Source organism: Chironomus tepperi, unplaced genomic scaffold (genome assembly GCF_022539635.2).
Source record: "Chironomus tepperi strain 1889 unplaced genomic scaffold, CSIRO-AGI_Ctep_v1 contig_12, whole genome shotgun sequence".
Lineage (NCBI taxonomy): Eukaryota > Metazoa > Arthropoda > Insecta > Diptera > Chironomidae > Chironomus > Chironomus tepperi.
Genome location: NW_027226134.1, coordinates 573,427 through 599,816, shown reverse-complemented (window position 1 = coordinate 599,816; position 26,390 = coordinate 573,427). Strand labels below are relative to the sequence as shown.

General features: G+C 33.9%; 1 protein-coding gene across 4 annotated transcripts in view; it reads left to right on the top strand.

Moving 5' to 3' along the window:
• LOC139088171 (protein trachealess-like) overlaps positions 1-26,390 on the top strand; it is an 80,631-nt gene that overhangs the window by 46,213 nt on the left and 8,028 nt on the right. For 3 of the 4 annotated variants that reach the window (XM_070637275.1, XM_070637259.1, XM_070637253.1), the window contains exons 2-5: positions 5,252-5,290; positions 5,396-5,437; positions 24,068-24,306; positions 25,437-25,606. In XM_070637275.1, coding sequence (XP_070493376.1) covers positions 5,265-5,290; positions 5,396-5,437; positions 24,068-24,306; positions 25,437-25,606 — 477 coding nt within the window. In that variant the 5' untranslated portion in view covers positions 5,252-5,264. Of the gene's footprint in view, positions 1-5,251; positions 5,291-5,395; positions 5,438-18,412; positions 18,945-24,067; positions 24,307-25,436; positions 25,607-26,390 lie in introns of those variants that run through there. The other variant, XM_070637267.1, reaches the window with a different exon arrangement.

Here is a 26,390-nt window from a genome sequence, read left to right as displayed (position 1 = left end):
CTTCCCACCTGGTAGTTAGGCCACTTTCCACCTGGTAGTTAGACCACTTCCCACCAGGTAGTTAGACCACTTCTACACCCGATAGTCAGGCCACCCTCCACCATGTAGTCAGTTCACACCTCAGTTATGTCACTTACAACTTGGTAGTCAGGCTTGTTGCCGAAGGTAGTTCTCTGATTGGACAAAATTTTTCAATTTTTTTGGATTTTTCAATACAAAACCATGTAAAATCAGCTTATTTAGAGCAGTAATTAGACCTCGGTGACCTAATTTCCCATACTCTCACCAATAAAATCTACAAAATATGTTAATTGTTCCTATTTAAAGACAATAAGAATTGAAAAACAATTAAATGTATGAGAAATTCAAAAATGCCTAAGTATGAAGCATAATTTCATCGATATTTAAGCGGCACTAAGTTAAAGACCGTTTCAAGAGTAAGAATGAAAAGCAATTAAAGCTTTTAGCTCCTTTTGTACCTTTTAATTGTATCAACCTCATTCATGATGAAATGCAAACATATCCAATTATGATGTACAATGTGCCTAGACAAGAAAGGTACCAAAAAAATTTTCGCTTCCTTTTTATGGACTTTATGTCCATAGTCAATAAAGTGTGTGAAGACTCCAAAAAATCACCTCAAAAATGCATCAACAACCCAAATTTTTATTTTATTTTTATATAATTTTTTATTCTTCTTCAATTTCTCGATTTTTGATGTAGTTCGATGATGTTGATAGACAGTTGAAAATGTTTTTGTCCTTATGAGAATTTTTTTGGCTCGCTTTTTTCCATCAATATGTATTCGATATGTGATGAAGAAACGACCTGGCGAAGAAGTAAGAAGTTTTTTTTTTATTGCGACAGGGTGAATAAATTGTTGTTAAGTAATTGCATGATTACGTTTAATTGATTTGTGTATAAAAGTCTCATTATCCAGTTAGTAATGAAACATGATGTTGTTAAAGTGTCTGACGTGATATATAAAAAAAATTATATTTTTTTTTTGCAAATACACGAAATAAAAAAAATATTGTAAATCACCCTGTTTTGCTGTTCTTTCATCATCATCAGCAGCCAACAACAGCGGCATTTCGAGTATTTTCTCAATTTTCTGTTGTTCTTATCCATATTTTAAAATAAATTATCAATATATAATAATAAGGTTGCATTCTTTTAAGGTGGAATTTAGTTTACTTCAGTTCAATAATTTTTCCTCTCTTTCCGATTCGATTCCGAAAAAATTAAAATTGAAAAATAAAAACAGTATGGGGTCGTTTACAGTTAATGTCTAGAAATTAGCGAAATGTTGTTTAACATCATTAAATGTTGTAAAGTATCTTAAAATACTGTATAACATTGTAAAAACATATTTAAATGCTGTGGGACGTTTTAAAATTTTGTAAAACTTCATAAAATGTTGAAAAACATCGTAAAAATCTTCTAAAACATCGTAAAATCTTCTAAAGCATTGTAAAAAGTTTTAAACATCGAAAGCTGTTGCAAAACAACGTAAAATGTTCTTTAACATCGTAATTTTTTGTTGAACACAGCAAAATGTATTTTTTAATGTTATAAAAAACTTTATCGAACAATATTTAAGGTTCAAAAGTTTGCAAATTAAAGTAAAACAATGCAAAAAGTTGTAAAATAATACAAACAGTAGGAAAACATTGCAAAAAGTAATAAAACATTGCAAAACATACTAAAGCATGCAAATAGTAGTGAAACATTTCAAAAAATCAAAAAAAAAAAAAAAAACCTTCTAAACTTTAAGAAAACATTCCAGAAAATATTAAAAATCTTCAAAAAGCTTTGTAAAAAGCAGTAAAACATTGCAAAGTTTAGTAAAACATTGAAAACACGAGTATAAGACTTTAAAATGTTTCTAAATGTTTTCAAGCATTTTAAAAAGCTACAAAACATTAATTTTTTTGGTAAAACATTGTAAATTTAACAAACGTCGCAAAACATTGTAAAATGTGGGAAAATTTGAAGTGTTTGTAAAAATGTTCTAGCTAAGGTTTTCCGAAGTTCCGTTTATGAGAAATTTTCGAGGCTAAGACCGAGGCTACCAGGAAATTCTTCAAAGTCTCGGTCTTGACAAAACTCGAGAACGAGATTTGGAAGTCTTGGTTCAAAGTATTTGTCTCGAAAACCCTTAACTTTAAACAGTGTTTAGTAAATTCTTCAAATCATTCTTCAATGGACGTCAATCATAAACAACCACCACTGTCCATCTACAAATAAGAACCCAGATTGATGCAAACAACAACAAAAAAACAGTCATATCCATATAATAATATTGATGTCTTGTAAATTTACTAGTTTGATTGCATATTTTTGTAATCATAGCTACAATAAAGCTGCTGAGATGTCACACGACCTGAGCTTAAATACCAATAATGCAATATATGAGACTATCGCATAAATAGCAGTGCAGAATCATTAAATAAAAATTCCTTTATGATTGGAATGTTCATAATGTCTCACATAAGTGAATTTCTTTTACCATTTATTTGTCTCACAGCATCTACGCCAGTTATGAGCAAATAAATATAATGGCAGGTGCATTCGCCTCTCATTCAATTTCTATTAATTTTTATTTTGATGCATTGATTGTTGTGCTATTGACTTGTCGATCCTAATGAGTGTTAAAATGATGATAATTGTCTGTCTTGGGTGATGTAAGACTTTTTGTTACATTGTAGCAGTTGACAATTATTGTTGGGGTAATTTTGCAATTTTGTTGGAAAGGAATTAAATGATTTGTTGTTCTTACAGTTGATGATGCTGATGCTGTTCTTACAGTCGTTGTAGAATATGTCACTTATTTGCGGATGTGGCATTCAACTCTGATGTTTATGATTAGTTATAGATATTATTGATAAATTCCAGACAAAACTGTTTAACGGTTGGGTTGTCTGAAAGACATACGACATGGAAAAGGCGAAAAAGCCTAAAGACAGCATGAATATGGCTTGAGGCTGAAATCACCATTAGTACTTTTAATGTAAACTGGTCTAAAATTAGAGTTAAGTCGGATTTTTTGGTATTTGATACCGAGTGCCTTACGGATTAGTGCTTGACACTCATTCTGCAATTAAAGATGAAGAGTGAGGCATGCGACAAGATTGAAGAATTTGTAAAATTCGAGAAAATTTCAAAAATTCCAGAATTAATCCAGATTGAAAAAAGTTCATTTCAACTAGTTCAGGACAAATTGATATCGACTATGTCTACTTTGGGAAGCATTGCTTAATGTCACAGATTTATTCACCATGTTATCGAGTTCAACTAAACTTACTGCTGACTAAAAGATTAAAATTTAGAGGTGGACAACATGTGTACCATTTGGAAATGCAATGAACCCTTTGTTGTTTACAGTTTCGGTTGAGGTATCAAGGTGTGTCGCGGAAAATAAAAATTTTCCCATCACTGTACTTAATTATGTGTATTGTCTGGTGGGGAAGAAGGTAAAAAACCATCAAAATTGAAAAGTATAGCTCAATCTCTCTAATAGTCGCAAGAGCAGGACAATGTAGTCACCAGGGTTATGCATCATCGCCATGATGACGTCAAGACATGAAGGTGCCCTGTAGACAACACATTTCGGTCCATTTTGAAGGCAAAATATGAAATTCATCATATCATGCAGTTTGAGTCCCTAGTTACGCGCTTAGTTCAAACTCAATTAATTCTTACAGTTCAACATGAATTAAAATTTAGAAAATCTCCTCACTAAATTCAGCTAATTAATAAGGTGTGGCAGATAAGTCTCACGCAGTTAATGAATTCAATTTGAATCAAATTAATTTATTTCCTCAAAAAATTCTCATTTTTTTTGCTAAATCCCATAAAGTCAACATAAAGTAATACCATTAAGTATCACCAGTATGTATCATGTTACCACACCATGCCGAGACATTTTAATTCAAAAGTCAATCTGCAATTGTAAAAATAAAAGAGAGAAAAAAAATTTTAAACGGTCAAGTAAATGAAATAAAAGTTTTTACGATTATTAAGTATGAAATGAGCATTAAATATAGTTACGAAACCATGGTTATATCAATCAATCAATAATTGCCGATTTTCTATCATTATCATCATTATTGCTGTAAAATGTTGGCTGGTACAGAAAGGCAAAAAAAAAGAAAGACATTCGCAATATTTTATCATGTATTCAATTATAAAAATGTATAAATTTATTAACTGGAAATAATTCTTGTAATGTCAATATGATGCAGTGGTGGACAACCTTTTACCTGACACCTCGACTCTCATACACCGAGGCACCTCGGCTCACATACACCGAGGCACCTCGACTCTCAAACACCGAGGCACCTCGACTCTCATACACCGAGGCATCTCGACTCTCATATACCGAGGCACCTCTGCTCTCACATATCTAGGCACCTCGACTCTCATGCACCGAGGCACCTCGACTCTCATACACCCAGACACCTCGAATCTCATACATCGAGGCACCTCGACTCTCATACATCGAGACACCTTGACTCTCATACACCGAGGTACCTCGACTCTCATACACCGAGGCACCTCGACTCTCATGCACCGAGGCACCTCGACTCTCATACACCCAGACACCTCGAATCTCATACATCGAGGCACCTCGACTCTCATACACCGAGACACCTCGACTCTCATACACCGAGGCACCTCGACTCTCATACACCGAGGCACCTCGACTCTCATACACCGAGGCACCTCGACTCTCATACACCGAGGCACCTCGACTCTCATACACCGAGGCACCTCGACTCTCATACACCGAGGCACCTCGACTCTCATACATCGAGGCACCTCGACTCTCATTCACCGAGGCACCTCGACTCTCAAACACCGAGGAACCTCAACTCTCATACACTGAGGCATCGAGGTACCTAGATTAACCTTGGTGGCGAACCTCGATTCATAGCTAGTGTGCTGCGACACAAAGGTTGTCCACCCCTGACATAATATATATATAAATGGATGACAAAATACACAAAAACAAACTGGTACTTGTCAACAATTAAATGCAATTTGTTTTGCGAAGTGAAAGATGCAGTGAGTGAGTGAGAGAGATAGATGATATATAAAAAAAAATTAATCATAAAATTGATTTTTGTTTCCCGCACTGCAGACAGAGACATGCTCGCATGTTTATTATTAATGATAAATTATTCGCATTTATGAAAGAATAAATAATGAAAGAATAACATCAAAAAATTATTTTATTTCATTTCAGATATCGCGAACAAATGGAACCGTTCTGTTGGAATGATAGGTAAATATTAAGATGTTTTTGACAACTTCGTGCGATGAATTAAACAAGTTTTTTTTATTGCTTGATTGCGCATCCAACTAAATCAATGACAACGAATCATTTTAGGAAGCCTGTAATTGATGCACAAGCATCGGCTGTTAATTCACGGTAAGTCGCGAATGCAACTCTTCTTTTTGTTACAATTTTTTTTTTGTTGTACTGAACAAAAAAAGAAAGAAATTTATGAGAATGAACATAAAGAAGTAACGAAGAAGAAAAGGTGGTTTAGGGTTTTTTGGTATATGGTATCGGTTTTATTTGGGTTTTGGATATGGATGTAGATTTAGAGTTACTTTAGTAATTGGAACGTTTAAAACTAAGTTAATAAAATATTATAGCTGAATTTAGTTCATATGGACAAGCTTACCTGGACAGCATGATGCAGTTAAATGCCCTTAGCCCCCAATGAATCCTTGCTTGTGCTGTCAACATAGCAACATGGCATCCCTAAATGACTACGTTATACTGCTGTAATTAGAGTTTTCTTAACACTAACTTTATTTAAATTATCTAGAATTTTCGAACATTTCATTGGCATTCCTTGACATTTCATAAGCAATATAAGGATATTCATTTGAATATCATAGCTACGCTTTTATATGCCTGTCGTATCTGATGGCTGTAAGAAGACAAGCTCAAGATGTAAGTTACTTGACAGTCATTTGAAAACCACAAGGAATTTAAGGTTCATTGGTGTTCCGTTTGGATTCTATTCAGATTTACTACTTACAGTCGTTCGAAAGATACTTCTAAGGTTACGAAGACCAATTCTAGGAACGAAGACCAATCTTGTCACTGTGATAACATATTGTCACAGTTGGAATTGATTTTGATACTTTAGGAGTTTAAGATTGAACATTCATGCGGGAATTTGGAAGTTTCCAAAACAAGGTTCAGGATAGAAAAGTTCACTAAAGTCAGAATAAATTGGGATTCGAACCACAATCTCTTTCAATTTTTTTTTCATACTTTCATCACTAAGCTATAGAGGTCTTCTGGGCATCTTGGCAGATTATCAACTTAAACTTCTTATCAATCTGCCTTTAACAGTTGCTTTGGTGTTGTCCTTGATGTAGCTCTACTGATGTCACTTTGCGGTCATATAACAATTTCTTCTATATCCCCTTCCACAATCTCATAAACATCATCAAATTTATATCCCGATTAAATCTCTATTTCCAATCCAAAACATATCTAGAACCTCCAAAAACCACAAAATAATGAAGCAACTTCAAATGTTGAAGAAACAAAAACAACAAAAGAAAATACTAAATTAAATTATAAAAACAGTCCGGAATGCAATTTTACACTTGAATTCACAAAGAATTGAAAGTTCCTCTTAAATGAATCTTGCCTTAACTTTTATTGATAAAATAGAGATTGTTGATAGTGAAAGACTGAATAAATTTACAATTTTTTTTTTGTTCCTTTTTTTGCGAATGCATTAAATTGCAAATGACAGGGATGAGATGGAAAATTTTAGTCTAGTCATGTGCTGCTTTTATATTTGTTCAATTTCTCTCTCATTTAATTCAATCAAGATGCGAATTTATATTTTGTTCCTTTTTTTTGCATTTTACGACATTTTTATTTGAGTCAAAAATGTCTTGTCAAAAATTACTGCATATGGATGTTGCTGCTCATATGTACAAAAAGGGGAAATAATAGGATGATTGAATTTTTCAGTTTTTTGACAGGAGAAATTGACAAAATTATGTAAAGTAGTGTCTAATCAGGAGAGATGAACATTGAATGATTGCATGTTTAAATATTTCTGTTTGATTAGAGGCAGATGGGAACATAATTCCTGAATTGTTAAGTTCTATGTTTTTTTGGTCGCTATATTCCTTTTATTCTCAAATTCTTCTTTATTTGAAGACTAAGGCAAACTCAAGTGGGACTTAACTATTAAATGGCAAAATAATATCCAATTGACATCGAGTTCTAGCATAATATTGTCAAGTTAGAATATTGTTGATCAAATAATATTCGAAACTCAGTCACTCGATCCGAAATCCGAAACTATGCTGCCATGTCTCAGGCATGATGTCGAATTTAAACTAAATCTGGTACCAAGTCAGAGTCATGTCGGACTTAGATCGGATTTTTGATCTTACTTGCTTACTTACTTCAATGGGCGTATAGAACAACTGTGATCCATGACTTCCCTTAGTTTTTGCTTAAAGCAGGTTCTATCGCCGGTTTCCGTCTCCCAATTGCCAATACAAAATGATTTTTGATCAATTAACCGATTTGTACTATTCTGGATTGCAATCTTTGTACATAGTTTATCTTTAACTATGCTAGTATACTTAAGGACAAGAGGCTGATAGACAAAAATGAAAAAAAAATTGCTAATTGTACTCATTTGTTTCTATTGTACTTGCATTATAGTTTCTTTGTTGATAACTATTGTACGTCAGGACATCGTCAGAAACATCATCATCCACTTCTCCACAGTATTGAACTGCCTTTAAATCAGTGACGTAGCGATACCCTGATGATTTTATTTTAACCCTCGAAATTGCCGTTAAGAAGCCATCAACATTGAGCTGCTCCATGAAATAGTATAAATTTCAAATGAAGTCATATATCACTCCAGAATTTAAAGTATCAATGGATATTGTTTCCTTTACACCTAACTCATTACCTAGCATTTCCAAATAATCCTCCTTATCTCAATATTAATCACCACAAAGCTCATCTCAATAAGAACTCAACAACAAATAAATATTTGTCTACCTTATTACAATGAATAGAATGAGAAGAGAAAAAGAAAGGCAATTAAGGACCACACGATGACTTTCCAATAAACAACAACAACAAGCCATTATTTTTTAATTTATTAAACTTTTTTTTTCAATTTTCGTTCCTTTCTTTTTTAATATTATTAACACTTTCATCTTCTGGGAAGAAAAAGCCATAAAAAAAGTTGAATTTACACGTGTTTTTACACGCTTTTATTTGACTTGCTCTGTCTGTCCTTCTGTCTTTCTGTCTTTCTGTCACGTTCAAAATTTGTGACCCATTTTTCGACCACTTCTACTGCATCAATCATGCTGATTTTTTTTATACGTGTGTATTCCGGAGGGCAATTTGATATTTTGCCATCATTAAATCGCTAACTCGCTTCCTTATATTTTAATTAATTATTTAAATTTTTATATGGGAAAAAATATGAAAAAAATCCATTGTCAATTATGTGTATTTTTAATTTTCATTAACCAGACTGTATATCGAACCGGAAATTAATTCATATGATTAACTAAACATCAATTAATAATATAAATTGTTAATTATATTATAATATCATTCTGTTCAGGATATTTAAGTAAGACAAAAAATATAACAAGTGATTTTCTCGCGGATATTCTTAGCAAAAATTTGAATTCTAAGAAAACCGTTATATTCAAATCTTCAAAATCCGTTAATATTGATGGAATTTCATTATGTATAAATATGGTTCTGGATGTTACCGGATCTTCTTAAACTATATAAATATGGTCCTGGATGTTACTGGATCTTGATAAACTGTATAAATATGGTCCTGGATGTTACTGGATCTTAATATACTGTATAAATATGGAACTGGAAGTTACTGGATCTTGACATACTATGTAAATATGGTCCTGGATGTTACTGGATCTTGATATACTGTATAAATATGGTCCTGAATGTTACTGGATCTTGAAATACTGTATAAATATGGTCCTGGATGTTACTGGATCTTGATATACTGTATAAATATGGTCCTGGATGTTACTGGATCTTGATATACTGTATAAATATGGTCCTGGATGTTACTGGATCTTGATATACTGTATAAATATGGTCCTGGATGTTACTGGATCTTGATATACTGTATAAATATGGTCCTGGATGTTACTGGATCTTGATATACTGTATAAATATGGTCCTGGATGTTACTGAATCTTGATATACTGTATAAATATGGTCCTGGATGTTACTGGATCTTGATATACTGTATAAATATGGTCCTGGATGTTACTGGATCTTGATATACTGTATAAATATGGTCCTGGATCTTACTGGATCTTGATATACTGTATAAATATGGTCCTGGATCTTACTGGATCTTGTTATACTGTATAAATATGGTCCTGGATCTTACTAGATCTTGATATACTGTATAAATATGGTCCTGGATCTTACTGGATCTTGTTATACTGTATAAATATGGTCCTGGATGTTACTGGATATTAATATACTGTATAAATATGGAACTGGATGTTACTGGATCTTGACATACTATGTAAATATGGTCCTGGATGTTACTGGATCTTGATATACTGTATAAATATGGTCCTGAATGTTACTGGATCTTGAAATACTGTATAAATATGGTCCTGGATGTTACTGGATCTTGATATACTGTATAAATATGGTCCTGGATGTTACTGGATCTTGATATACTGTATAAATATGGTCCTGGATGTTACTGGATCTTGATATACTGTATAAATATGGTCCTGGATGTTACTGAATCTTGATATACTGTATAAATATGGTCCTGGATGTTACTGGATCTTGATATACTGTATAAATATGGTCCTGGATGTTACTGGATCTTGATATACTGTATAAATATGGTCCTGGATCTTACTGGATCTTGATATACTGTATAAATATGGTCCTGGATCTTACTGAATCTTGATATACTGTATAAATATGGTCCTGGATGTTACTGGATCTTGATATACTGTATAAATATGGTCCTGGATGTTACTGGATCTTGATTTACTGTATAAATATGGTCCTGGATCTTACTGGATCTTGATATACTGTATAAATATGGTCCTGGATCTTACTGGATCTTGTTATACTGTATAAATATGGTCCTGGATCTTACTAGATCTTGATATACTGTATAAATATGGTCCTGGATGTTACTGGATTTTGACATACTATGTAAATATGGTCCCGGATGTTACTGGATCTTAATATACTGTATAAATATGGTCCTGGATGTTACTGGATTTTGACATACTATGTAAATATGGTCCTGGATGTTACTGGATCTTAATATACTGTACAAATATGGTCCTGGATGTTACTGTATTTTGACATACTATGTAAATATGGTCCTGGATGTTACTGGATCTTAATATACTGTATAAATATGGAACTGGATGTTACTGGATCTTGTTATACTGTATAAATATCAATATTGTTGACTTCTCATGTGGAAAAATAGCAATTTGAAGGGAATTTAAGAAAGTATGGAAATAAGTATAATACTGTTGTACGTTTTTAATACAAATTTGATTATACTTCACAAGACAAAGCAGTACGTTTTGGAGTTTTATATATTGCTTTCGAGCGAAATTCCAACTCGGTCCAAACATTATATACATAAATATACGCAAATCACGAGTAAACTGAGCACATATAAAAATATGTAGTCTTTAGTGTAAAAATATACTACTGTGTTCTAATAACAGTCGGGCGAACGAAGCGAAGCGAAGTGGAGTCCGACACTACTGTGATCTAATAACAGTCGGGCGAACGAAGCGAAGCGAAGTGGAGTCCGACACTACTGTGATCTAATAACAGTCGGGCGAACGAAGCGAAGCGAAGTGGAGTCCGACACTACTGTGATCTAATAACAGTCGGGCGAACGAAGCGAAGCGAAGTGGAGTCCGACACTACTGTGACCTAATAACAGTCGGGCGAACGAAGCGAAGCGAAGTGGAGTCCGACACTACTGTGACCTAATAACAGTCGGGCGAACGAAGCGAAGCGAAGTGGAGTCCGACACTATTGTGACCCAATAACAGTCGGACGAACGAAGCGAAGCGAAGTGGAGTCCGACACTATTGTGACCCAATAACAGTCGGGCGAACGAAGCGAAGCGAAGTGGAGTCCGACACTACTGTAATCTAATAACAGTCGGGCGAACGAAGCGAAGCGAAGTGGAGTCCGACACTATTTGATCTAATAACAGTCGGACGAACGAAGCGAAGCGAAGTGGAGTCCGACACTACTGTGATCTATACACAGTCGGGCGAACGAAGCGAAGCGAAGTGGAGTCCGACACTATTGTGACCCAATAACAGTCGGACGAACGAAGCGAAGCGAAGTGGAGTCCGACACTACTGTGACCTAATAACAGTCGGGCGAACGAAGCGAAGCGAAGTGGAGTCCGACACTACTGTGACCTAATAACTGTCGGGCGAACGAAGCGAAGCGAAGTGGAGTCCGACACTACTGTGATCTATACACAGTCGGACGAACGAAGCGAAGCGAAGTGGAGTCCGGCACTACTGTGATCTATACACAGTCGGACGAACGAAGCGAAGCGAAGTGGAGTCCGGCACTACTGTGATCTAATAACAGTCGGGCGAACGAAGCGAAGCGAAGTGGAGTCCGGCACTACTGTGATCTATACACAGTCGGACGAACGAAGCGAAGCGAAGTGGAGTCCGGCACTACTGTGACCTAATAACAGTCGGGCGAACGAAGCGAAGCGAAGTGGAGTCCGGCACTACTGTGGCCTAATAACAGTCGGGCGAACGAAGCGAAGCGAAGTGGAGTCCGGCACTACTGTGATCTATACACAGTCGGACGAACGAAGCGAAGCGAAGTGGAGTCCGACACTACTGTGACCTAATAACAGTCGGGCGAACGAAGCGAAGCGAAGTGGAGTCCGACACTACTGTGACCTAATAACTGTCGGGCGAACGAAGCGAAGCGAAGTGGAGTCCGACACTACTGTGATCTATACACAGTCGGACGAACGAAGCGAAGCGAAGTGGAGTCCGACACTACTGTGATCTAATAACAGTCGGGCGAACGAAGCGAAGCGAAGTGGAGTCCGACACTACTGTGACCTGATAACAATCAGACTTAGTTGAGCGAAGCTCCCAAATTTTGCGACCTGAACGGAGCGAAGCGAGTGAAGGCGTGAAAATTTTCCAACACGCTTGAAAACTGAACATTTCTGTTGATTGTAGAAAAAATCCTTGGATTAACAAGACTAAAAAGTAGTTAATAAAAAAAAAACGTTAAAAAAAACTTTTTAAAAAACACGCTTTTAAAAAAGACTAAAAAACTTATAAGAAAAATGTCCTAAAAAGTAGGAAATAAAAAAAAACTTAAAAAAATGTTCTAAAAAGTAGGAAATAAAAAAAAATCACGCTTCTTAAATAAAACATAAAAATAATAAAAAAAATTTGAAATTAACAAAAGAAGCTAAAATATTTTTCCAAAATATTCTTGTGTAGTACAAGAACACTATGACTTAAAAGCGTGGGGCGTTCGAAAGAAGAAGTTAGTGTTAAAACCATAGTAATTTCGCCCCACGCTTTTAAGTCATAGTGTTCTTGTACTACACAAGAATATTTTGGAAAAATATTTTAGCTTCTTTTCTTAATTTCAAATTTTTTTTTATTATTTTTATGTTTTATTTAAGAAGCGTGATTTTTTTTTATTTCCTACTTTTTAGAACATTTTTTTAAGTTTTTTTTTTATTTCCTACTTTTTTTACACGCTTTTATTTGACTTGCTCTGTCTGTCTTTCTGTCTTTCTGTCTTTCTGTCTGTCACGTTCAAAATTTGTGACCCTTTTTTCGACCACTTCTACTGGTCCGATCATGCTGATTTTTTTTATACGTGTGTGTTCCGGAGGGCAATTTGATATTTTGTCATCATTAAATCGCTAACTCGCTTCCTTATATTTTAATTAATTAATTTAAATTTTTATATGGGAAAAAATTTGAAAAAAATCCATTGTCAATAATGTATATTTTTAATTTACATTGACCAGACTGTTTATGAAACTGGAAATTAATTCATATGATTAACTAGACATCGATTAATAATATGAATTATTAATTATATTGTAATATTAATCCGTTCAGGATATTTAAGAAAGACAAAAATTATAACAAGTGATTTTCTCGCGGATATTCTTAGCAAAAATTTGAATTCCAAAAAAACCGTTACATTCAAATCTTCAAAAATCCGTTAATTTTATTGAATTTCAATAACCTGTATGTTACTGGATCTTGATATCCTGTATAAATATGGTCCTGGATGTTACTGGATCTTAATATACTGTATAAATATGGTCCTGGATCTTACTGGATCTTGATATACTGAGGAAATATGGTCCTGGATCTTACTGGATCTTGATATACTGAGTAAATATGGTCCTGGATGTTACTGGATCTTGATATACTGAGGAAATATGGTCCTGGATGTTACTGGATCTTGATATACTGTATAAATATGGTCCTGGATCTTACTGGATCTTGATATACTAAGTAAATATGGTCCTGGATCTTACTGGATCTTGATATACCGTATAAATATGGTCCTGGATCTTACTGGATCTTGCTATACTGTATAAATATGGTCCTGGATGTTACTGGATCTTGATATACTGGATAAATATGGTTCTGGATCTCACTGGATCTTGATATACTAAGTAAATATGGTCCTGGATCTTACTGGATCTTGATATACTGTATAAATATGGTCCTGAATTTTACTGGATCTTGATATACTGAGTAAATATGGTCCTGGCGTCCGACACTACTGTGACCTAATAACAGTCGAGCGAACGAAGCGAAGCGAAGTGAAGTCCGACACTACTGTGACCTAATAACAGTCGGGCGAACGAAGCGAAGCGAAGTGGAGTCCGACACTACTGTGATCTAATAACAGTCGGGCGAACGAAGCGAAGCGAAGTGGAGTCCGACACTACTGTGACCTAATAACAGTCGGGCGAACGAAACGAAGCGAAGTGGAGTCCGACACTACTGTGACCTAATAACAGTCGGGCGAACGAAGCGAAGCGAAGTGGAGTCCGACACTACTGTGACCTAATAACAGTCGGGCGAACGAAGCGAAGCAAAGTGGAGTCCGACACTACTGTGACCTAATAACAGTCGGGCGAACGAAGCGAAGCGAAGTGGAGTCCGACACTACTGTGACCTAATAACAGTCGGGCGAACGAAGCGAAGCGAAGTGGAGTCCGACACTACTGTGACTTAATAACAGTCGGGCGAAAGAAGCGAAGCGAAGTGGAGTCCGACACTACTGTGACTTAATAACAGTCGGACGAATGAAGCGAAGCGAGTAAAGGCGTAAAAATTTTCCAACACGTAAGAAAACTACATGTAGTATCGCTAGTAAAAAAATAGTTCGAGCGAAGCTCGGACTTGGTTGAGCGAAGCTCACAAATTTTTGCGACCTGAACGGAGCGAAGCGAGTGAAGGCGTGAAAATTTTCCAACGCGTAAGAAAACTACATGTAGTATCGCTAGTAAAAAAATAGTCCGAACGGAGTTCGGACTTGGTTGAGCGAAGCTCACAAATTTTTGCGACCTGAACGGAGCGAAGCGAGTGAAGGCGTGAAAATTTTCCAACGCGTAAGAAAACTACATGTAGTATCGCTAGTAAAAAAATAGTTCGAACGGAGTTCGGACTTGGTTGAGCGAAGCTCACAAATTTTTGCGACCTGAACGGAGCGAAGCGAGTGAAGGGGTGAAAATTTTCCAACACGCTAGAAAACTGAACATTTTTGTTGATTTAAGAAAAATAGTTTAATAAAAATTTTCCTTGGATTAACAGGACTAAAAAGTAGTTAATAAAAAAAACGTTAAAAAAACTTTTTAAAAAACACGCTTTTAAAAAAGACTAAAAAACTTAAAAGAAAAATGTCCTAAAAAGTAGTAAATAAAAAAAAATATTTAAAAAAACTTTTTAAAAAACACGCTTTTAAAAAAGACTAAAAAACTTAAAAGAAAAATGTCCTAAAAAGTAGTAAATAAAAAAAAATATTTAAAAAAACTTTTTAAAAAACACGCTTTTAAAAAGACTAAAAAACTTAAAAGAAAAATGTCCTAAAAAGTAGTAAATAAAAAAAAATCACGCTTCTTAAATAAAACATAAAAAATATTTAAAAAAATTTGAAATTAAGAAAAGAAGCTAAAATATATTTACAAAATATTGTTGTGTAGTACAAGAACACTATGACTTAAAAGCGTGGGGCGTTTGAAAGAAGAAGTAAGTGTTAAATGCATAGTAATTTCGCCCCACGCTTTTAAGTCATAGTGTTCTTGTACTACACAACAATATTTTGTAAATATATTTTAGCTTCTTTTCTTAATTTCAAATTTTTTTAAATATTTTTTATGTTTTATTTAAGAAGCGTGATTTTTTTTATTTACTACTTTTTAGGACATTTTTCTTTTAAGTTTTTTAGTCTTTTTTAAAAGCGTGTTTTTTAAAAAGTTTTTTTAAATATTTTTTTATTTACTACTTTTTAGGACATTTTTCTTTTAAGTTTTTTAGTCTTTTTTAAAAGCGTGTTTTTTAAAAAGTTTTTTTAAATATTTTTTTTTATTTACTACTTTTTAGGACATTTTTCTTTTAAGTTTTTTAGTCTTTTTTAAAAGCGTGTTTTTTAAAAAGTTTTTTTGTATTCAACTTACTGTTTAGCTGCACATCCTCATCCTAATATTTTACGTGTCTTTTACACTTTCTAACTAAGCTGATGGATATGAAATTGATTAAAACTTTATTTTTATCTCTTATTTTGTTTATTTTTCCAGTAGTTCAGTAGTCACTAGCCATAAAAGAATCTAATTTATGATGACTTTTTTATTACTTCATTTCGTCAGAATTATGTAAATTTTAAAGGTTTTTATTTCATTCATAAAAAAGTTGTGTCTTCTTCTTTCTTTCCTTTCATTTCAAAGAATCGTCCACTATCGTTAATTTTATTTAATTTATTGAATATTTAATGTAATTTGTGGGAGCGCCATTTGCGAATAGCTTTATTTTTATTTATAAATTGTTGGAATTGATTAAAATAAAATTAAAATCGTGACGATTTTATTGAAATGCCTTTGATGCTTGATAAGCTGCTATGGATGTGATTTATTGTTACTATATGACATTAAGTTGCCATATTTCTAGTCCTGAATTCAATTGTCTACTATAATTCTTGATATTGAAGGATTTATAGTCTTTAAATGATCTATAAATGGAAGTGCATAGTTGATTTTGACAAGTTATGACCGTGAATTATTCTTGACTCGATATGCTCAAACTGCATGAAAAGAGCCAGACGAATGTCGTAAGCATGATATGAGAAGCACTAGGCCGTGCGGTATTAAGTAGGAGGTGAAGTCCATATGGATTCTTAAAAGACTCCGAACTTAATAAGGCTCAGAGCCTTGTCTTACACGGTTCAAGGGATCAATTGCATCTGTCTGAAACTCATCTTCAAGTTAGTGGACTTAATGGTTAAGAATCTAGATTTTTCATCCTGTCTTTTACCCTGGAACCATAAATTTTAGCAATGACTATACATAAAATATCGTTAAATAGCATTTAATACAGTTAAAACTCGAATGTTTCCAAAAGCAGCATTTTGAGATCAGGGATTGATATTTTACTCATACTTAGTCTTCAAGCAGCCAATAAGTTATTAGCATTAATGGGCATTAATTTAATTTGCTCAAAAATCGAACACTTACTGGAGGTACTCAATGTTTTTCGAAAAATTTCCTCAATATTCAGCAGGTTTATGTCGTAAGAATTGTGCGAATTGAAAAGATCAGAATCTGATAGGAGTCGTACCCACTTCCTCACAATAAGAGCAATACATATACATATTACATAACTATTCGGCCACAGAGGTCTTACTCTTGCTCTGGCAGAATTGCTTATATATGGTTCGATACCCAAGAGTCCATTCAGCTCAGAAACCACAAAAACTAAGATGAAAAGCACGAATCATTCTTCTCAAGCATCGATCCCTGCATCTCTTATTCATCAAGTTTATTCCCATCATCGAAGCCACTGCAGTTATATTGAAGCAACACAAACTGTACAATTACAAAACATGTAAAATATCGATCATTCATACAATCTATCCAAAACAATCCAAAATATATTCCTACATACTCTCAAATCCAGTAGCCGTAAATCAAATCTAAATACAGTCATGAATTGCTTCCATTTATCAATATCATTGGCAACATAAGCAGTAATTAAGCATAAAAAAAAACTTTGCAACACCAGACTTTCCCAATATGAAAACCGAGAATGAGGCTTTTATAATCATAGCATTCACATCTGAATAATATCGATCGTAACCAAAAAGTTTCCAGCATTGAATTCATATATATCCAAAAACATATATCTCATTTCCTCAATGTCACAATACACACAGTTATTATTACTTATAGCAAACGTGCACAAATGCCGGTGCACGTAAGTGTACACACATATGTATGTGACGATGATGATGATGATGATGATTCTGATGACGATATTAATAGTTTGTGGATTTAGTTAAAATTCGTCCAGCATAACATTTTTTTTTTTTTTGGATATAGTTCATAAAAACGTGTAGAAAAGTTTTTTTGATTGATAAAAAGTAAACAGCTTAGCAACTTGTTGAGCTGCAATCTATTGTTGTTGTTCTGTCTGTGTGCCTGGCTTGATGATCAGATTGAATAAAATTAACTAAACTTTTTAGATTTCTTATTGATTTCAATACACAACATAACAGAACATCCAGCAAAAAATTTCTATGTCATGTGAAACGTGTCGCGCCCGAATCTCTTTTGTGGATGTTGCACGAGGCGTGGCTTAATTGTAAAACCAATCACGTTCATAGAGCAAAAAAAAAAAAAAAACGTACAAGCATGTTTTGTGGAGAAAGGAAAGAGCGAGACTGTGGAGCATCATAATGTGTAAAAATATGAAGCTGGTGCTGGCAAAAAAAAAATTATCTTTGAGTCACGTCCCGACCAATCATTAGTCGAATCATCATTCACAAAAAAAAAATACAACTGGATTTGATCTCAGCGTTAGGCATACTGGATGGTTCTCTCTTTCTCTCTCACTCTCTCACTCTCTCTATATTTATCGACGGTGTGCTAATTTGTAATGCAAAAGACGTACCATCTTCATTCCTGATGATGTTGTATGTATTGATAGAAAAGCAGGCAACAATATTATACAAAAACCATAACTGAACACTTTTTTTTGTTGTTTTTGTATCCAACATTGAGCACTAACCAGTTGGACTTTTGTCGAGTCTTTGGGTGCACGTATCGCGTCGTCCATGTGCTCAATTTACCCTTCAATTGTTCCGTGTTTACGCTTGTTTTTTTTTTGTGGATGAGATTATTAGACAAACAGACACATTGCTGAAATCAGCTGATGAATGAAAGAAGAAAGGTCCTTCATAGACTTCCGATTTTTGAAAATAAAAATGAGCAGCAAAATAAATGCGAAAAGTGTATGACGGAATTATTATTGCTCGTTCGTGACTGTCATTTAAGTGTAGTGAGGTGCAATCCCGTGATTATATAAGCTTAATGCTGCATATCGAATATTATTTTTAAAATATTGTGACATTGAAAGTTGTGCATAATAATGTTGCCATTTACGGCAGTCGCTGCAATTGATTATGCAGCATATCAGTCACGTCCTGGTTTACCGGCTATTGGAAGTTCGACAGCTGCTGCTGCGGTTGCATTTACACACAGCTGGTTGGTACCGAATCATGAGTTTGGTGGAAATTTTAATGTTGATGAACAGCAGCAGGCTCAACAGCCAATTGATCCTGGGCATGTTTTTATTTTTTTATTATTTTTTAAATATTTTTTTGAGTATTTTTCTTGTTTATTTCATTTTTTACGTATGTAGATGAGGGATGTCGGTGATTTCGTAATTTCGTGTCATTCTTGAAATTTTATGTAACATTATTTTGGTGTAGTTTTTAATCAATTTCATTAAATGTATTTATTTGCATTAAATGTAACAACAATTAGTTAATACTGAATTCAAAATGCGCAGATTTTGCAGAATTGACAGACTGAATTGAGCCATATTTTGCTAATAGCCAAGTTTGCTGAATTAGTTGTTAAAATTGAGCCAAATTTTTAACTAATCAAAATTTGAAATGAACGCAAAATATTGAATTTGCTGAATTGATTAAGCCAAGATGCTTAGCTGAATTGATATAGAATTTGCTAAATGAAGCCAAATCTTCCTAAGTTGGTCGAATTTGACAGATTTTGCTTAATTGATTAAATTCAAGTCAGAATTTACTGATTTGGTTTAATTTAAGCCATATTTTGCTGAATTGGATATATTTAAGCCATATTTAGCTGAATTAGTTGCATTTGAGTCATATTTTACCAAATTGGTTGAATTTTAGCCAGAAATCGCTGTATTGATTTGATTACAGGCAGATTTTGATTAATTTGTTGATGTCGAGCCAAGTTTTGCTAAATCGGTTAAAATTGAGCCAGATTTAGCTGAATTTGAAATAAATTGGTTAAACTACGGCCATAAAATGCTGAATTAGTTATAAAATATTGAAATGTTCTAAGCCAAGCTAGAGTTGCAAGGTAGATTAGGCCTAATTATGAAAATTTGAGTGATAGGCTTCATTCCAACTAGGATGTACTGAATTAATGGCTCTATGGATGCAATCAACTAACAACACTCCAATCCTGTAATATCATAATCCACAAAATATTTAACTTTCCATCAATGCTCATTTTTAGGTCAAATTTCTCAACATTTTCTGCTGAATTCATACCTTTAAATAAATAAAAAAATCATGTAATTTTATTCTGCCCACCCTCACTCGCACAATATCACACATAACTCTATCTTCTAACTTAAAATATAAACTAATAAATTTCACAAAATCAAATAAAAATCTGTTATGGAAGGCAAAGTTGTACCTTTTTTATAGAAAATGCGAAACCCTCCGGGAACAATAATATCAAAAAGGATATTTTTTTAAGGGATAATTTTTGTTTATTCTTTTCTATTGTGCAGCACAATGGTCAGTTACCTTATCTTAAATCAAAATATCTGAATTTCTTTAAATTGTAAAATAATAATGGAAGTAGAAGTAACGGTATTTGAATTTTAAAACATTTCTTATTCTTTAACAATATCCAATTCGATAGCTTTAATTCTGATTATGTCAAAGAACCTGAAAATTTATTGTAAATTAAAGAAAAGATCCAGAAATCCAATTCAAGTAAATTGTTCAATCTCATGGGATGGGAAGAAGAAGGAGAAGTAAAAAAAACACGAAAAGTCATCATCATATAATCTATCCGTCCACACATATACCAGATTGATGTGATGTTCTCCTTGTACTTGCCAGAAATAAACACTTTTTGTGCTGACTCCTTCGAAAAAAAAAAGTCACAAATTTACTGCAAATCATGCTGGATGGCGATTGTTTGCTGACAGTGAAAATTAGATCATGCTTACTATCCATCTCTCAGTGCTCACATAAAAATGTTTATTTTTATGAGAATTTAGATTCCATTTTTATTTATGACAATGACAAAAGATTAGTCATCAAGTTCAGGTTGTGTATTAGCCACAGCTTTGTCGGCATTTTTTTGCTTTGTTCTTTCTCATTCCGTCTTTATTTTTTTATTTTTCCGCATACGAAATGGCATCATCATTATCATTATTATTACGAATCTCAGTTCTTCCTTCTTACTTCTTCTCGTCATCTTATCGTGAAAGTAATCAAATAAGACATTTCGCATGAGATCCAGCGAGTCCAATATCAAGTTCGTTATGAATGAATGTTCATTCACAAAAAAAAAATATCATAAACATTAATTTGTTTACTGTCGGATCTCGGCAAGTAACTTCATATTCATCTCTTATGTCGTATATATGGGTAGACGAGACTTGTTAGCTTTTTGTTACCGAACAAATGATTCTTATCTTGCTCAAAATTTATGCTTCTATGCAGGCTTTTGAGAGATGTAATGAATGGGTTTGGGCTCATTTTGTCTTACATGGCATTTACATGAATGTTCTTGAGGCTTGTTTATTGAGGTTATTTATTTTTTGTTATTTTGGAAGTTTAATGCTTTGTTGTTGGTTTGGTATTTAAGATACATATTTAGGTTAGACCGGTCATTGTCAAGTGAGTCGAAGTGGCTCGGTGGCGCAGTTGATTAGTGCTTAGGTACCTAATTATTACAATAACATCATGGGTTCGAAACTCGCAAAAAATGCAAATTAATCCAACGTTTCCCAGAGCTCCAATTTGGGCTTCAACTCGTACTTACGTGTGTCGCCGAACCATCAGATATGTCGCGAAAAGTATGGTGATTTACCAAATTTACACTTGATATGTGGTTTGTTCTGTCGCGCTTGAAAATGTTTGAGGAACACTGGTTCACACAGATGCTTAATACTTCTTAACTAAATACAGTATTTGGGGAAACTGACGAGAATTACCTAATTTTGTGTCCTGAAAATCGGGGTTACAGTAAAAAATAGTCTTGGTTAACTTTAATGGCCAAAGGAGTCATATTCCTGGGTTAACTGTACAGTATACTCTCATCTTTGCTCTTAACTGTACTCAAAGGACTTCTATAGTCACTCAGTGTATACCCTGGAATATTTCATCCAACTAGCTTCAATTTGGAACAGAATCTTTATGAGTTTAGTCTATAATTCGTCCAAAAACCACAGGTTTTCATTTTAGAGGCGCACACTAGCAGTTTTCGGTTGTACCTTAAACTTTGTCCAAGGCACCAGGTCTGCAGTTTTAACCCAACCCTAGTTAAGTCATTTCATTGCATTTCTGCTCAATATTTTGTATCGAATTTCTAAAAAGCGCTCCAAATCTAATAATCCTAAACACATCAATTCCCAAACTTTCATATTATTATTCATCCTCTTAGAATGACGCAGGTGAAACTGGAAGATGATTCTCAACTATTATTCATTTCTAATTTAAAATTCTGTTAGATGAATCATCAAAAATTTTTATATATTCTTATTTTTATTTCATTCAAAAGTGATGAAAAAGACTCAGTGAGCACAGAAGCAAGTCTAGAAAGAATCTTCGAGGTGGTAAAATTTTATAAATCTATATGGGCATGTATCAAGCAATTTCATGGCTGATTGACGCAAAGATTAATTTTTTTTTCTCTCAAAAAATATTTCAAAAATCTATTTTGTTTTAGGATTATTTAAGTGTCACATTAGTTCCACTGATTTTCATCGATAGCTCTCTTTCTATCAATTTATCGATCATTCTATTATTTCACCACCATTAAAATCTCAAATATGCTCGTTTTAAATCGTGAATCTGATTAATTAGTATCGCTTTAAAATATGAAATTTATTTTCAATTTGAAATGCTGATTTGGATGATGCAAATCAACCTCAACATATGTATGAATAGATGTTAAATGGACTCTGACATGCTATACGAAAAATTGTTTTTGGCCTCAAAATAAACAAAAAGGTGAAATTCACAGTTTAATTTCTCTGGTCTCTTTTTGCAATAATTGAGGTGTTGTGCAATGCATGGGGGGTATGAATGGGTTAATGTGAAATTTTTGTGTTGAAATGTTGAGTTGTGTAAGGAGTTACGTAGGAGTTTGTGGATATTTCGTTACAAAATTCCTTCCAAAATTAGAGTCGATTTCGAGCTCTGCCATGAACAACGCGAGGTAGCAGTACACGAAATCATGCTGCTCGGCATAATCTAGCAACTTAAACATCACTCTGGTCCATAAAACTGGAGCATTACTTACTTACTTACTAACTTGTACTAAAACTGGAGCATAGTCATCATAAACAACTAGCTTTTTAAAGAGCAACGGCCAAATTCGCAATTTGAAGCATTTTATAAGACTTTACTGAATCAAAGGCTCATATACTCATCATGAATGACCATAGCATACAAACATATTCTTAATAAGCATCTTGTGGTATCAATGAACATCTTAGGGTTTCAATGAGCATCTTAGGGGATCAATAAACATCTAATGGTGTTCAATGAGTATGTTCACTAAGTACCGTAAGATGCTCATTGAGTATATGCTTGTATGTTAGGATGATTCATCTTAAAATTGTAGAAATTGTGCAATATTAAATCATATTTTTCATAATTTATAACTAGCAACGTATAGCACTAGGGGTTTCAATCCCGGGATCCCGCATCCCGGACGTTTTTCCGGTCCCGAAATCCCGGGATTGGAGAAGCTTCAATCCCGGGATTACGGGATTGAGAATTCATTTGATGTTGATACAAAAACTTCAAGTTTAAAGTCTAAAATTTTAAAAAATTAAGAACCACACTTTTGAAAATCATGTCTAATAATATAATACCTATAGTAATTTCATCCATAAAAGTTAAAAATGAAAATTGATTGAAACTTTTTCTAAAAATTCATATTAAATTTTTAATATTTTGAAAGGTCAGAAATTAAATTTATTTGTTTGTAATTTCTTAAAATTCTGTTAAGGTGTTCCAAAGATCTCAAAAATTTGAATTTTTCTATTCCCGATCCCAAAAATCTATCGAAATTGGGATTTTGAGAAAGCATGATATTGACATCTTGATTTCGGCTTTGAAATCACAAATCTTGACAATTTTTTGTCATTAATTTGTTTTGTTAGCTATTTAGAACACATTTTTGTGTACCGGAAATGATTTTTTTCATCCTCAAAATTTCTAATAAAACTATTAGTATTACATTTGCACTGGAATTCGACTAAAAACTTGATATTTTTTTTATCATCCAATCCCGGGATCATTTAATCGACTTGCACTACATATTCTAGTAGATACTCACACGACTAATCGCAACCTATTCTACTAGAGTCTATCTAACAACAACAACAGCCTTCAATTTAAAAATCACTAACAAACAACCTTTATCCTCTTCTCTACTTCCAGCATACTAGAGTTACGAAAAGAAAAATCACGAGATGCCGCCCGATCGAGACGTGGTAAAGAAAATTATGAATTTTATGAATTAGCAAAGATGCTTCCACTACCCGGTGCAATAACAAGTCAATTAGATAAAGCATCAATCATTCGACTAACGATGAGTTATTTAAAATTACGAGACTTTACATCACATGGTGATCCGCCATGGAATCGAGAGAATAAGACAATGAGCAAAATTTTTAAAAGTAAGTATAATAGGGGGAATATTGGGAAGTCGTTAGTGGTGTGATTAGCAATGTTATTAAGTCATTTTAGAGACAGCCCTCGGTTTCCTCCCTACAGACTCCTAACTAAATTAAATTGATTAAATTTTCTATCCAAAGTTCCTTGTTTAAAAGATGGCAGCTCTACAATCAAGCTAGGGATGGTAAGGCTAATATAATCGACCATTTCCGATATCAACTTGTTCAATGAAAGCTACTTAAAATAGTGAGAATTGTGCAAATCCTTGGGATATCGACAATATTTTGTATAATGATTAAGAGATCCGGTCTGTGGTGAGAATCGCACCCACCTACTCACATTAAAGTCATGCAGATATCTTCCAGATTACTTACTCATTTCACAGGCCGTACATATGAATTGTGTTCCATGGTTTCACTCAGATGATGCCTAAAGGAGACTCTATCGCTGGCTTCCGTATGCCAGTTGCCAATACTAATATTATACGATGCAGATACCCCTGTCAGTTGCACAACCACACGGCCACAGAGTGCTTTCTCTTATAAAGGCAAATTCGTCTATATATGACTCAGTACCCAACATCCCACTCTGCTCATACACCACAACGAGTAATTAAATGTCTTTCCCTATTTCTTCTTCTTATTGCTTAGTAAGGAGAAAAAATATTGATAACTAAAGTTAGTTTCGTTAGTTCATTAAATGTATATCCTCAATCCTCATTAGCATTTATATGAAATGAGAGGAAATAGTAAATTGTCTTGAGGGGGAAAGAAATAGGAAGATTAACAAATAAACTATCAAAAAAAATAAGGAAGAATTTCTTGGTATTAATTCCCCATCCAGAAAAGAAATGAAATTCATTCATTTAGAATTTTATTGAAAAGTATTTAACCCCTTCAAGGATTTCAACATTAAGTGGATATTTCAATACATGCATCACAATCATTATTTATTGTGTTTATTTTGTCAATGCCTTTAAGGGGTTATACATATATTTTTAAATACACCACACTAATCACAACAATGAATTAATGATAACTTAATTAAAGTCAACAAGATAATTCCCCATTGAAAGGGGTGACTCCAGTGACTGACATGCTAAAAATTCCTATTTTTAATTATTTTTTCACAGGCAATTCAGCGTCGAGAAGAACGACAGCCGGATTAGCATTAGAATTATTTGAACAGCATCAAGGGACACACATACTTCAATCACTCGATGGATTTACATTGGCATTGGCTGCAGATGGACGATTTTTGTATATATCGGAAACTGTCTCGATTTATCTTGGATTATCACAGGTTAGATTATGGTGACTAGGAATATTTATTTAAAAATTAAACATAGAGATTATTATGTGTGTCATCAGAAATTGTCAGGATTCATGCTGACCACAATGGCCATTATTTAGAATCTACATACACTATGGGTTCTTGTTGATCTGACAATTCTAAATAACATATCCTGAGTGGGATTCGAACTCAAGTTCTACGATTTCTGGTTGGTTGCATGCTACTGCCATTGAGCTATCGGCAGTTACTCGACTATGAGTCAAAGTGACATATATAAATTATACATCTTCTTCCTTCATACTATAGCACATCGTTAATAGGTCAATGATATTAGGTTGATAATGCATTACAAAGGAATCCATTCCAACAGTTCTCGATAGAAGAGTTCCCAGTCTCAGTGACAAGATTTGTCATAACACAGACTTTGTGAAACGGAATTTGGAGTTCGAGGAGATTCAGGGGCTTGTTTATAGGTATACACATACTCCAGCACCTACACTTGATGCATACTTTAGGGTATACCTTAGGGTAAGGGCAAAAGTAGGTGTATGTCTCGGGTAGGTGTAGATGTTTGCCGAGCAATCGACCCCAAGCTTTTGAATCACATTTTCCAGTGTATTAGCTTCATATTCTTAGAGATCTCTACTTTCAATGATACTTTCTGTCAACTAGATCATCATTCCTTCAAATACACAAAGTTAAAGACCATCTGATTCTCCTGAAGTCTTCTAAAATGTCTCCATAGCCACACTATTCAATCCAACTTAATAAATGACCTGGGAAAAATTCTACT